We start from the raw sequence: 13,958 nt of genomic DNA on the forward strand, positions 1-13,958 counted from the left end.
GTCGGCAATGCAGCTTTTCCCCTCCTACCTTCTCTCTCCCTCATTCTTTGGGCTATGGTGGTATTCAACCGCTTTTTTGTTCAGTTCCACTTTTTTTCTAAAGTATCTCTTGGACCTATTTTTTTTTTTAAGGCTAGTCAAGTGAGGCATTGGGAGTGGAGAAGAGATAAAGATTGGGCCTCTTTTTCAAAAAAAACAAATTTATTGAGAGATTCATTTACCATAAAAATGCCCACATAAATAACCCACAATAGTACAATAGTTTATAGTTTCTTCAAAGACTAGTGAAACCTTCATCACAGTTTTACAACATTTTCATTGCCTTAAGAAGAAATTCCATAAATGTTAGCAATTTCCAGATTCCACAACATAATCTTTGATGTTTATGCTAAATCGTACATTCCTAGGACTTCAATATTCCAGTTATTTTTATTTTATTAACGAACTTTAGAATTTACTCATATCTAGCTATTTATTTTAATGTTTCTATAGCTACTATATCAACTTATTTTATGTCTTTACATCCTGCATTATTATAAAATATTTAAAACAAGTAGTAATTACTAAAAATAAAAAATAGAAAATGAGTAAAACATAGCAATCACTATGATGATCCCAGGTGCTTTTATGTTTTCCATTCTCGTATATTTTTTTTTAAGCAAAAGTATTGCAAAAAGGAAGACAAGGGAGGGAACTGTCTAAGTAAATGTGGTATTTGGAAATAACCTGCTTTTACTTCCCGAGGACATGCAGTTTATGAAAGTCCTTTGGTTGTATTCCATCATATAGTATAAAGAGGAACGGGTGACACTAGTAAATAACGGCGCTACACCAAGGAGAAAAAACATGGCCTGACAAAGAACGTGATACCAGACAATATCATACAGTGTTGCTGCAAAGATAATGATGGCATTCGCTACCCTTTGAGAACTCTTCCTGTCTTTTTGTTTCTTATTTGTCAAATCCTGGGTTAAATAAAGGCTGAAGTATTAAATATAAATTCTGGTGGTTATTATTTCCTTTCAGTTACATTGGTCATTTAATGAATTAAATGCTCTGCATGAAAACAAAATGTTTAGCACTTCTAAAACCATTGCCTCATTTTAGAAATTTATTTGCAAAATTATGTTAAAATTATTTCAAAGACTCGAACTTGTGTGACTGACATGAACCTATTTTGAGGTTCAATTTAAGAAACATTTTAAGGTCAGAGTCTCCAAGTATCTGTTTATAATGTGCATGTGCTCTACCTCCAGATGATGATCAAATATTGTTGCATGAATTTGTGAACCTGTCAGGGTGTATGTCTAGTACAGTCCATGCTTAATATGCTGGTAACTCACCTTCTGAAATCATTTTTACTATATACAGGTAGCACATCAGGAGGTTTCTGATTTCATACTGATCCAGGCGGTTATACTGGGATACACTACTCCTTGTAGAACTCTGTCGGGTCTATAAGGACAGGATGTTTGTGAAATAGTATCCGTACCACAATTTTCCACAGCCTTTAACTCAGTAACTCTTTTTTTATCATTGGATCAGTTTGGGAAAATTCTAAACATAAATCTAAATTTTATATCACAACTTGAAGGTGAATGGGCTGAATCTTTCTTTCCTAGTAATAGCTAGTAATATCACTAGAAATTACCTTGGGGTCTTCACAAAGATATAGCCATGAATACTGTGTATGTTTCATTCTCATATGCCATGTGTTTTAGTGGTAAAATTTTAAAATAATCATGGCTATTTAAGGAAAGATAACTTTTACATGGAGTGAAAGCATAAGAAATATCTTAAACTTTTTCATTTGAAACTCTCCTTAGAGTTTATTAAAATCCAACCTCAAAATCATACATTAGAAAATCTATCTTAAGAGCTAATAGAAGCCAGGCACGGTAGCCCACACCTGTAGACCCAGTGCTTTGGGAAGCTCAGGTGGGAGGATCACTTGAGGCCAGGAGTTTAAGACCAGCCTGGGCAATATAGCAAAACCTGTTTCTACGGAAAAAAAAAAAAAAAAAAAAGCTGGGCTGTGGTGGTTCATGCCTGTAGTCCTAGCTACTCGGGAGGCTGAGTTAGGAAGACTGCTTGAGCCCAGGAGTTCAAGGCTGCAGTGAACACACTGATCTGTCACTGCACTCCAGCCTGGGTGACTGAGCAAGACCTTATTTCTAAAAAAATATAAATAAATAAATAAAATGGGCTAATTATATTATGGTAATTACACTTAGGAGTACCCAGTAATACTTCAAAATTAGCACCTCTACAAAGTACTGATGTGTTCCTCTTATTTAATGACTTTTAAAAAAATATCAGAAATTAAGTATGACAAGATCTGACTTATTTGGGGATTTATATGAATAGAATAACAATAATCTCCTTACAAACTTGCAGTTGTTAAAAACTAATACTTTCTGGTGAGCTAAACTAGGGATGCACCATTGACTAAGGTGGAATTTACTAAGAAAGAACTTTTACTTGGAGCAAACAGGCCTAGGTTCTGATTGCTTGCCTAGCTACTATGTGACTACTAGCAAGTCATTCAACCTCTCTGACCTTTATTTGCCTTAGCTATGACAGTACCTGTTGTCACAATTTCTAAATAGTGTGAAAGAGAAACATTTGTGAATAAATTACTGTTTTTACCCAAAGGCTCAAGGAACCAGTGGAAGTATAGTTCACTGGCTCTCAAGGGTAACAATACCCAACCAATAGCATCAACATCACCTGGGAACTGAGAAATACATGTTAGCAGGCCCTATTCCAGACGTATTGAATCTCACCCTGGGGTGAGGCCCAGACATCTATTTTTTTAAGCCCTTCAAGTGATCCTGATGCACACTAAGAGCACCATGATATAGGAGAAAAAGTGCTCATATTAGAAAATCTAGGTTCGAGTGGGGTTCTGCCATAGCTGGTTGTTCTAAGTCTTAATCCCAGTTTTCATTTGTAAATTGAGAGTTGGAATTTTTTATTCTTATAGACCCTTCTAATATAATTTTATACGATTCAATGATTTTACATAACAACATGGCAAAACTTTACTGGTCTAAAATGAGGTCTCTCTGTCTTAAGGCAGTCACATCTCAAACTTTAATGGTAGGCGTGAAACAACTTGATAGAAGAGTTGGGAGGATATATTCTGATTAAGTGATGCTGGGATCCTAAGATTATCAGTTTCGGGACCTATATTTTTTCCTCCCAAATTAGTATCATTACTCTATTACAAAAGAATGAAAGACTGCATTAATCCTGCCAGGATGTGCTTTGTTTTAAATAACAAGGCACATTAGATATTTTAAACTTGAATTTCCCCTCACTAAAATAGCGTGCTAGGGTTAAAGCAGATATTCAGAGTTGGAACACTTGAGGATGAATGCCTCATTCTCCATAAATAGTTTAAGACACTGAAGTAGCAGCTGCCAGTATAGGAAGATACTGCTAAAATATCTAAGAATTATGGGATGCTTTTTGCAGAGCCAGGATGGACTACAGGAGAGTAGAGATGCTCACATTTATACTATAAAAAAATTGTTGCAGCCTAATGTGTCACTAGGGTCATCCTATATATTTAAGTTCTTACATTTTCACCGGTGTTGCCCTGATCTGGAAATCCTGTTGCTCCTTCTGGGATGAGGGAACCTCTTGAATCTTCTCTCTTAATTCCATGTCCATTTTGAAAAGACCCATAAGCTGCAAAAAAAAAAAAGTCAAGTCCTTGTTGGCAAGAGGAGGAACTGTCAGAAATATTAAAAAAAAATAAGTACTGAACTAATTTAAGTAGAGACATTAATATAGGGAATAGATCTTGGACATCTAAAATGTGAAGTTTATTATATGAAAACACCATAAGAAACCATGTAAAAGTGAAGCAACTTTTCACCTTTCAAAACACTTTAGCATGTACAAAACGACAAGAAATTCCTTGGAAGCCATAAAATAAAGCCACACAATTTAAAAGACAATTTTATAGACAAGAAAACTTGAGCCCAGACTTAAAATTGGTGACAGATAAAGAAACCAGTATTTTTCTCATTATCCTCTATTTTGTCAGTATGCCAAGCTTAGATAAGCTTAGACAAGGAAACCTCGGCAAATAAATTTGACTGCAAGTATGAGTCAGATTTTAATTAAACTTTAGTAGAGATCAAGCTATGTATGGTCTTTATTATGAAATATATCAAAAATACTGAGAAGTAGAGGGTACATTTCTAAACACCCATGCAATGTATCATCTCCAAAAGGTTTAATTACCGGGGTCTTTGTCAGTGCTCAGACTCCCTCTATTGGCAGGTGAAGTAAAGCCACATGGAAACTCATCTCTGGATGTCTGTAATGGAATATGATACCTGTGTCATTTAAACAAATTCGTATATAGGATAAGAAACCTGAATTAACAGAACAAAATGTTACACTGATTTTAAACAAAGCTCACTGTGACAGTCTAAATCAAATACTAGTAATTAGTGTTTAGGTGACTCTTTAAAAAAAAAAAAAGCTACTAGCAGTTGTAACCATGACCTCTAGCCAAGTGACATAATTCTAGATAGCCGCAACTGATACAGTCTTTTTTGTTTTTGTTTTTTGAGACAGGGTCTTGCTGTGTAGTCCAGGCTGGAGTGTAGTGGCGTGATCATAGCTCACTGTAGCCTCAACCTCCTGGGCTCAAGCGACCCTCTCACTTCAGCCTCCAGATTAGCTAGGACTACAGGCATACACCACCACACCCAGCTAATTTTTGCATTTTTTTTAGAGATGGGGCTTTGCCATGTTGCCTAGGTTGGTCTAAAACTCCTGGACTCAAGTGATCCTCCTGCCTCAGTCTCCCAAAGTGCTGAGATTACAGGCATGCACCAGGGCGCCCGGCCTGGTAAAGTCTTAACATCATTCAGTTCTCCTCCTCAGAACCAGGGCAACGCTAGAAGAAGGTGTGTGACCAGAAGCCCTAAGGAAACTTGAGCTGCAAAGAGTACAGAGAAGTGAAATATTTCCAAATAATGCTGTCAGATATATGTGGAGGGAGCATAAGCATGAGATACTGTATTTGTAAAGCGAGACCAGCCTGACATTCAGGTAGGTGTAGTATCCACATTCAGCCAGTTGACATGACTGGGAGTCACGAGCGAGCGAGCCACTAGAAAAGCTTAAAAGCAGCGTCCTCAGGAACGCAGGACAGGCATGACAAATTGGCTGTAGCATTTCATAGGGGGAATTTGCAGAGGAAGCTGTAAATGATGCAGTTTAACCTGCTATCCAACAATACGATGTGGCCAGCCAAAGTGCACAGGTGATCTTGGGCCATATAGAACATGGATGGGGGCAGAAGTTAACAGTTCCACTGGGCAGACTATAAAGTGTGTAATTTGGACATTGTATTTTAATAGGGTTACTGGTAAACTGGAGCACATTCGGAAAAGGGGTGACCAAGAAAGCAAAGGGTTTTGGGGACCGGGCACGGTGGCTCATGCCTATAATTCTAGCACTTTGGGAGGCTGAGGCAGGCAGATCACTTGAGGTCAGGATTTCAAGACCAGCCTGGCCAACATGGTGAAACCCCATCTCTACTAAAAGTACAAAAAAAATTAGCTGGGTGTGCTGGTGGGTGCCTGTAATCCCAGCTACTCAGGGAGGCTGAGCAGGAGAATAACTTGAACCCAGGAGGCAGAGATTGCAGTGAGCTGAGATTGTGCCACTGCACTTCAGGCTGGGTGACAGAGTAAGACTTTGTCTCAAAAAAAAAAAAAAAAAGAAAAAGAAAAAGAAAAAAAAAGTAAAGGATTTGGAATGACAGATTAGTGGAGATATTTAGCTTGGAGAAAAATTTAGAAGGCACACGTGGAAAGGGTACATTTGGAGATGGGAACAGATGTGTTTCATGTGTCTCTAGAAGACAAAAGTAAGACCAGTGGATAGGAAACCTTTTAGGTCTAATGTGAGAAGGAATGTTTAAGTTATTACAATGGCAAAAGGTTGTTTTGCCAAATAGGAGACTGATCACCTCCAAAGTTCCTTCCAATTCTTAAAATTCTAAGGGGAGCAAAAAAAGCACAGACCAATTGTGATAAACTAAGAGTCTCACCAAGAAGTGCTGAAGGAGACTACTAAGGGAAAGGAGAAGCAAAGGAATAAGGAATACAGTTTAGTCCCCAGTGCCTAATATCTTGGAAGTAGAGAATCTTTTGTTCAGTTTAAGTTGAATAAATGTATGAAGCCATACAACAACAGAAAATGTTTAGAACAAAACACAGGGTTCAAAGGATTTGTGGTGTTCTCTTGGACTTTGTTATCCAAAGTGCAATCCTAGGACCAGAAGCAGTCAAAAGCTTCTTAGAAATGCATGCTCTCAAGTCCCACCCCAGGCCTATTGAATTAGAATCTGTTGGCTGGGCGTGATGCCTCATGCCTGTAATCCCAGCACTTTGGGAGGCCGTGATGGGTGGATCGCCTGAGGTCAGGAGTTCCAGACCAGCCTGGCTAACATGGTGAAACCCCGTCTCTACTAAATATACAAAAATATTAGCCAGGCATGGTGGTGGGCACCTGTAGTCCCAGCTATTCAGGAGGCTGAGGCAGGAGAATCCCTTGAACCCAGGAGGCGGAGGCTGCAGTGAGCCGAGATCATGCTACTGCACTCCAACCTGGGTGACAGAGCGAGACTCTGTCTCGAAAAAAAAAAAAAATCTGTTTTAACAAATTCCCCAGGTGATTCATATGCACATTAAAGTTTGCAAAGCACTGTATTAGGAAAAACAGTGTACATGGAGTAAAAAATGAACTCTTGGCTGGGCACAGTGGCTCATGTCTGTAATCCCAGCATTTCAGGGGGCTGAGGCGGGAGGATTCCTTGAGCTTAGGAGTTTGAGACCAGCCTGGGCTGCACAGTGAGACCCTGCCTCTGCTAAAAATTAAAAACATTAGCTGGGCGTGGTGGCGTATGCCTTTAGTCCCAGCTACTTGGGAGGCCAAAGCAGGAGGATCACTTGAGCACAGGAGTTTGAGACTACAGTGAACTATGATTGTGCCACTACACTCCAGCCTGGGTGATAGAGCGAGACTCTGGCTTAAAAAAACAAACCAAAAAAAGTGAACTCTTAAGGTTGAGATCATATAGCATATGACCCCAATTCCAAATGCATTCAATAAAACAGGATAAAACTCCAACAGAAACACATTACTACTTACAGAATTAGGCATGGCTGCACAAGAATACAAGGTATCTCGACCTGCTAATCGCTGTATATTTTCCAAAAGTAGTCCAACAAAGGGAAGGTACAATTGTGCTATTTTGGCTTGTTGGTTCTGAAAAAATAATTATTGAAAGCTTATTAGGTATATAATATGTATACATTACAAATAAATGGAGTTGGCTTCATATATCAACTTAAAGACTAAAAAGTAGGCTAACATCCATAACAAATTACTGAAGCATGAGTCTCTTTATACGAAAACTAATTACCACAGAACTTTGCTGGCATTTGGATTTATCCATGATACAGAGTCAAATTACATCCCTCAAGCGTAACTACATGAAGTAAAAGGTTTTTGTAAAAAATAGAAGTTGGTATATAAAGCAGATGCTATTAGTCCTGTTTTTCAGCTCCAGTGAGGGTTGAGCTTCATGAGAGCAGGGACAGTGTCTGTCTTGTTCACTGCTTCATCCCCTGTACCTGGGCACATAGCAGATGGTCAATACATATTAGCTGAAGGAATGAATGAGTAAGTGGAAGAAGTGAAAAAATGGTAAGTTACTGTATTCATTCAAGAAACATTTTTTGCTTCCATTAAAGCTACAATTACAATAATATGAACTTGGTCCCCTAAGTCAATTATAAGACTTGGGAGATTGATATATTTGTAAATATGTAAATAAAACTGACCACCAGGACTCTTAATTAATGTGGTACCTCTTATACAAATTTATTTATTGCTTTCCTCAGCTTACAGACATTCCTCACCAGATACGTATATACACTCAAATCAGAGAAAATAGTAGCTGTAGTGGCACAAGAGTTGCCCTCCATCTTTCATGACTTCAGGTTTTTCTGGAGAATTAGATAAGGCCCTCTAGGGCAAAATGGTCAACATGTAGAATATAGAAGATTACTGGTCTCTTACTATTGTTTAGTTTGCATTTACTGTTGAGGTTGAACAATTTTTCATGTGTTAATTAGCCATTTGCACTTCTTTGGTCAATTTCAAAAACCCTTAACAGACTTTCTTCCAACATAGTATCCCATCAGTAATAGTCTCTACCACCAGAGGATTCTGATTTACTAGGTCTGGACTGGTCCAGATGATGCTGATGTGTTTCAGAACCACTAACCTAGTTGAACTTCCTGCTGAAGGCAGGAATGAATGGCCCTTACATGTATCCTTGACAAATAGTTTTTTAAACTTCTTTAAAACTCCAGCCCTTTCATGGATTCTATTAGAAAGGTCCTTTATCTGAAATACACTCCTCATAAGTTCTACCTCCTAGGTATAGCTCTGCCCTTTGGAGTACAAGAAAAAGTCTACTTCTACTTTTGCATGGCAAACCTTTAAATATGTGAATATAGTTACCATGAATCATCTTAACTCATTCTTTTTTCTTGAGACTGAGTCTTACTCTGTCACCCAGGCTGGAGTGCAGAGGCACGATCTCAGCTCACTGCAACCTCTGCCTCCTGGGTTCAAGAGATTCCCCTGCCTCAGCCTCCCAAGTAGCTGGGATTACAGGTACCCACCACCATGCCTGGCTAATTTTTGTATTTTTAGTAGAAACAGGGCTTTACTATGTTGGCCAGGCTGGTCTCGAACTCCCAACCTCAGGTGATCTGCCCTCCTCAGCCTCCCAAAGTGCTGGGATTACAGGAGTGAGCCACCGTGCCCGGCCTTTTAACTCTCATTACTTTCCTTTGTTCCGTGGCTTTGGTGTCAAGATTTTTCACTTAGTGATTACCCTTTTTTTTGGTGGTTTTCTAATTTTTCAATGTCCCAAGTTGAGATTTAAAAGGCAGTATAGCTAGTGGCTGACAGCACAGATTTTGCAGTTAGAGACATGCACAAAACCCAGTTCTCCCATTACTAGCTACTTGATTGCAATCAAGTCACTTAACTATAGTTTTCTCTTTGGTAAAATGGGGGTAATAATAATGATGTCAATTAATGTGAGATATTTAAAATAGTGCTTAGCATATAGTGAGCCCTTAATAAATTTTAGCTGCTATTATTAATATTATGGCTTCTAAATAGGAGTCCATTTTAGTTCTGATAGTGAGTGATCTCTAGGGGAAGAGAAATTACAACTCTCTCAGGGAAGCAGGAACACAGGAAAACATAAAGTCATTGCCAAATATGTTAAAAATTTCGCCTGCACAACAAATAGAATATAACCAAAGAATCTATTAATAGAAGACTAGTTAGATAAATAAAATAAAGTATATCCATATGATAAAATACTATGCAGCTACTTTTTAAAATGTGGTAGATCTAACCTTCAGGCTGTATTGTTAAATGAAAAAAGAAAAATGTATAATGGTTTCTGTTGTATTTTATACATATATATCATATAGGCTTGTGCTTGTATAAAATAGAAGTATAAATAAACTTACAAGAGTAGTTGCTTCTGGAAAGATGAATTGGTGAGTGGAGGTAAGGAATGGGAGACAGGTATTTTGATTTTTGTTTTTCACCATGCATGTGGATTACTTTTTCAAAAAAGGTAAAAAGATTTGCCCACAGCCCAACTAGAAGTAGAATCTGCAATTCTCTTAGGTATCAACATTACTTGTAGTGGGTACAAGAACTATACAGGCCCCAGGGTAAATGTTAGATATTGAACATTCTTGTTCTGAAAAGGAAAAATGTCTCATGGTAATTATAACAAGAGACATTGCTGGCTGGGCATGGTGACTCACACTTGTAATCCCAGCACTTTGGGAGGCCAAGGCAGGCGATCACGAGGTCAGGAGATTAAGACCATCCTGGCCATCATGGTGAAACCCCATCTCTACTAAAAATACAAAAAATTAGCCAGGCGGAGCGGTGCATGCCTGTAACCCCAGCTACTCGGGAGGCTGAGGCAGGAGAACTGCTGGAACCCGGGAGGCGGAGGCTGCAGTGAGCTGAGATCGTGCCACTTCATTCCAGCTTGGGCTACAGAGTGAGACTCCGTCACAACAACAAAAAAAGAGAGAGATTGCTAAATAGTTTATGAGTAACACATAACAGGGACCAAAATTTCCTAAGAGCAGGGCCGTAGGAGTGGCAATTGGCTGGAAAGGGTGGGGGTGATTAGGGAGTTGAGTCTCAAAGTAGGCTTTTCATAGGAAACATTCTTTTCTTTTTTTTTTTTTGGTGTATTACTTTGGGGTCCCTTTAGAGAACTGATGGAAAATATGGGGGCTTAAGGCTCCCTCCAATCCCTCACCTTGGTGTCATCATTAATAGGAAACATGCTCGACTTGGATGTATTTGATAAATGAACTCTTACCCAGGCTGCCTGGAAACTGCACAAAACAGACAAAGGACCTTTTATATCCTCATCCAATAATCTGGAATTGAAGCTTTGGTTAACCAAGCCCATGAAGTAAACAAACTTCTCATGGAGAAAACTCTATCTCATTTAATGCCTGTATGAAGCCTCTGAACAAAGAGGAAAGAGCTTCAGAAGTCACTGAAAGAGTAGTAAGGCTTGGCATTTCAATCTTTCCTATAGTTTAAAACCTCAAACGCTCAGAGTGTCTAACTTATTTACAGGTAACAATACCTGCGTGTGTACACATACTGCTCTAAGAATTTAAAAAGTAAGTTAAAAGTGTCCAAATTTGTGATGTAAAATATTTAATTCCGCCTCTAGGTGGTGAGAATCCCACTGGCAAAATCCAGTTTTCTTTCACTTTCATGTGAAGAGGCAGTGGAGAAACATACAACTTTCTGCTTCAGAGAGGGGAAGTTCATTTTGTACTTTTCCAGTGAATCATTTAAAATCATGGCTAAAGACATTTTCCTTCACATGGCATAAGATCCTTTTCCCCACTCCTAGGCGTGAGCAAGTAGTTAGCCAGAACTCAGCGATAATGCATTTTTAAAGGCTTGACCAAGCTTGATTGGACTGGAGGACTTCTAAGATATATTTTTATTTGGATATATCATACCAGCTAATTTGTGTGAAGTCAATATCAACATTCACAAAAAGTGAAAATGGCATATAACTGAGTCATACACTAAGTGGAGGTATGTTATAATGTGTCGAAAACAAAGCAAACTGCAGTAAGCAATAAATTACATCTTAAAGCTAAGAAGTTTAAATCTACTTTAGGATACAATCACATAAAGAAAACTAGCAAGATTTACATGTATGAAAATCACTGTAATTAAAGGAATGTGAGTAGATGTCACTGGCAGGCATTTTCTGTTTAAAAAGGACAAATGGAAATACTGTAGAAAAAGAATAAAAGCTCCAAGTCAGCCTTCCAAAATGACTATGATGATAAATGACATCATAATTTTATTTATATTGGAATGTAAAAAGAAAAGGATAAATTATTTATTATGAAACAATATTATGCTTCCTAGAGTGATTTATGATACCGTGGAAGTAAATTAGAGTCTTCTAAATCCATACAGTTTGCACTCTACTTTTCCAAGCCAACAGGATTTAATGTCAGTAAGATTTCAATATATATGTTAAAAGTACAGTAAATAGGCCGGGTATGGTGGCTCACGCCTGTAATCCCAGCACTTTGGGAGGCTGACTGGGGCGGATCATGAGGTCAGGAAATGAGGACCATCCTGGACAACATAGTGAAACCCCATCTCTACTAAAAATACAAAAATTAGCCGGGCATGGCGGCGTGCACCTGTAGTTCCAGCTACTTAGGAGGCTGAGGCAGGAGAATTGATTGAACCTGGGAGGCAGAGGTTGCAGTGAGCCGAGATCATACAACTGCGCTCCAGCCTGGGGGACAGAGTGAGACTCCATCTCAAAAAAAAAAAAATTAGTGCAGTAAATAGAAACTGCAGCTGTGACTGTTACTCATAGAAAACAGTGTAATGTATGTAAAATTTACAGCCACACCCACAGCTATTTATAGTAACACCATCACATTAACATTTTGTTCAGTAAGAAAACTTCTTATTACATATTTTACATGATACATATTTAAAGATATATTAAAGCATATATTTCATAGAATAATTTTTAAACATTCTTAGTTTATATAATAATCATGAAGCAGTTATGTTATTCTTTAAGTATGATTTGAGAAAACAGTGTATTTCTTTAACAGTTAACTAAACTCTCTCTCTCTCTCTCTCTCTCTATATATATATATTTTTTTTTTTTGAGACAGAGTTTCACTCTTGTCACCCAGGCTGGAGTGCAATGGCACGATCTCAGCTCACTGCAACCTCCGCCTCCTGCCTCCCCGGTTCAAGTGCTTCTCCTGCCTCAGCCTCCCAAGTAACTACAGGTGTGGCCACCATGCCCAGCAAATTTTTGTATTTTTAGTAGAGATGAGGTTTCACCATGTTGCCCAGGCTGGTCTCAAACTCCTGGCCTCAAGCGATCCACCCACCTCAGCCTCCCAAAGTGCTGGGATTATAGGCGTGAGCCACTGCTCCCAGTCCTACATGGTATTTTTAAAAACCTAATGATGTGAGGCTGGGGCTGGGCACAAGAATCGCTTGAACCTGGGAGGCAGAGGTTGCAGTGAGCTGAGATCATCCCACTGCACTCCAGCCTGGGTGACAGAGTGAGACTCTGTCTCCCCCCCACCAAAAAAAAAAAAAAACCTTATGATTTGAAGCAAAATAAATTTTCCTCAATGCTTATATAATGTTCCTTGCTAAAAAAAACTTCATCTTCTATAAAAAATCATAGTAGAACTTTACCAGTGTGATACTGATGACTGCATGGACATCCTTACCTTGTGCTGGTACCTTGTGTCAAATGCATGTTTTATCAAAAGATTCTTTATGACAGAGATAGCTGTATATCTGATCTCATAATTGTCCTGAAGAGCAATGGAAGTTTCCCTCAGAAGTAGACCAACCAAGAAGTGATGCTTGCAATACTCATCTGATAAACTGTATTCAAGATTTGAATCTGCAGTACAATGAAATTTAAAACCCATTTATGAAAATATTCAAAAATGATTATAATTAAAATACTGTATTATTTAATAATATGTGATCATGCTAGCAAGAGCTGTAATTTTTATTATTAATGATTCTGAGCAGTTCTTTTATCATCTAGAATAAGCATGCAAAATTTACAAGACAGGAGCACTCATATTTTGGGCTAGACGATAACTTTATTGATCATTTCAGTCAGGAAGAAAGTCCCTAGATTTTTTTTCCCCCTGTATTCTTTTGAACTCATAGAAATCTTATGATAGAACCTACAATAAAATAATTATATATTTTGCAATGTTTTAACAGATTTCTTCATAACTGAAGAGATTTTGTCACAACTATACATCTGAAAAATTCTATACAATAATGCTTGACTTACTTATCCATTTATACTTATAAAGTGGGAAAAGACAAACTAAACAACTGAATAGTCTGACAGTATTGACTGTTCCAGTAAATATTATATATTGGGCTGAAAATATACATGGGACATAAGAACAATAAGGAAAACAGTCTCATTCCATTCCAATCCATCATCACTCAAAAACAAATATTTTATATCAGAAAATAATCACTTCGAACTATGTCTTTCCCTTCTTTTAAGATCCTCAGTCTATTTTATTTATTTATTTATTTGAGATGGAGTCTCGCTCTGTTGCCCAGGCTGGAGCTCAGTGGCACAATCTCAGCTCACTGCAACCTCTGCCTCCCGGGTTCAAGCAATTCTCCTGCCTCAGCCTCTGAAGTAGCTGCGACTATAGATGAGCACCACCACGCCCAACTAATTTTTTTTTGTATTTTTAGTAGGGACGGTGTTTCACCATGTTGGCCAGGAT

The 13,958-nt window shown here is 38.2% G+C and overlaps 1 protein-coding gene across 2 annotated transcripts in view; it reads right to left on the reverse strand.

Annotated features, from left to right (window-relative positions):
- DOCK11 (dedicator of cytokinesis 11) overlaps positions 1 to 13,958 on the reverse strand; it is a 192,744-nt gene that overhangs the window by 55,177 nt on the left and 123,609 nt on the right. For both annotated transcript variants that reach the window (XM_026451858.1, XM_026451857.1), the window contains 5 exons: positions 12,915 to 13,093; positions 7,186 to 7,302; positions 4,258 to 4,333; positions 3,587 to 3,696; positions 1,344 to 1,455 (listed from right to left, as the gene is read on the reverse strand). In XM_026451858.1, the coding sequence (XP_026307643.1) occupies positions 1,344 to 1,455; positions 3,587 to 3,696; positions 4,258 to 4,333; positions 7,186 to 7,302; positions 12,915 to 13,093 (594 nt within the window). The remainder of the gene's footprint in view (positions 1 to 1,343; positions 1,456 to 3,586; positions 3,697 to 4,257; positions 4,334 to 7,185; positions 7,303 to 12,914; positions 13,094 to 13,958) is intronic.

This window comes from Piliocolobus tephrosceles, chromosome 12, assembly GCF_002776525.5.
Source record: "Piliocolobus tephrosceles isolate RC106 chromosome 12, ASM277652v3, whole genome shotgun sequence".
Classification (NCBI taxonomy): Eukaryota; Metazoa; Chordata; class Mammalia; order Primates; family Cercopithecidae; genus Piliocolobus; species Piliocolobus tephrosceles.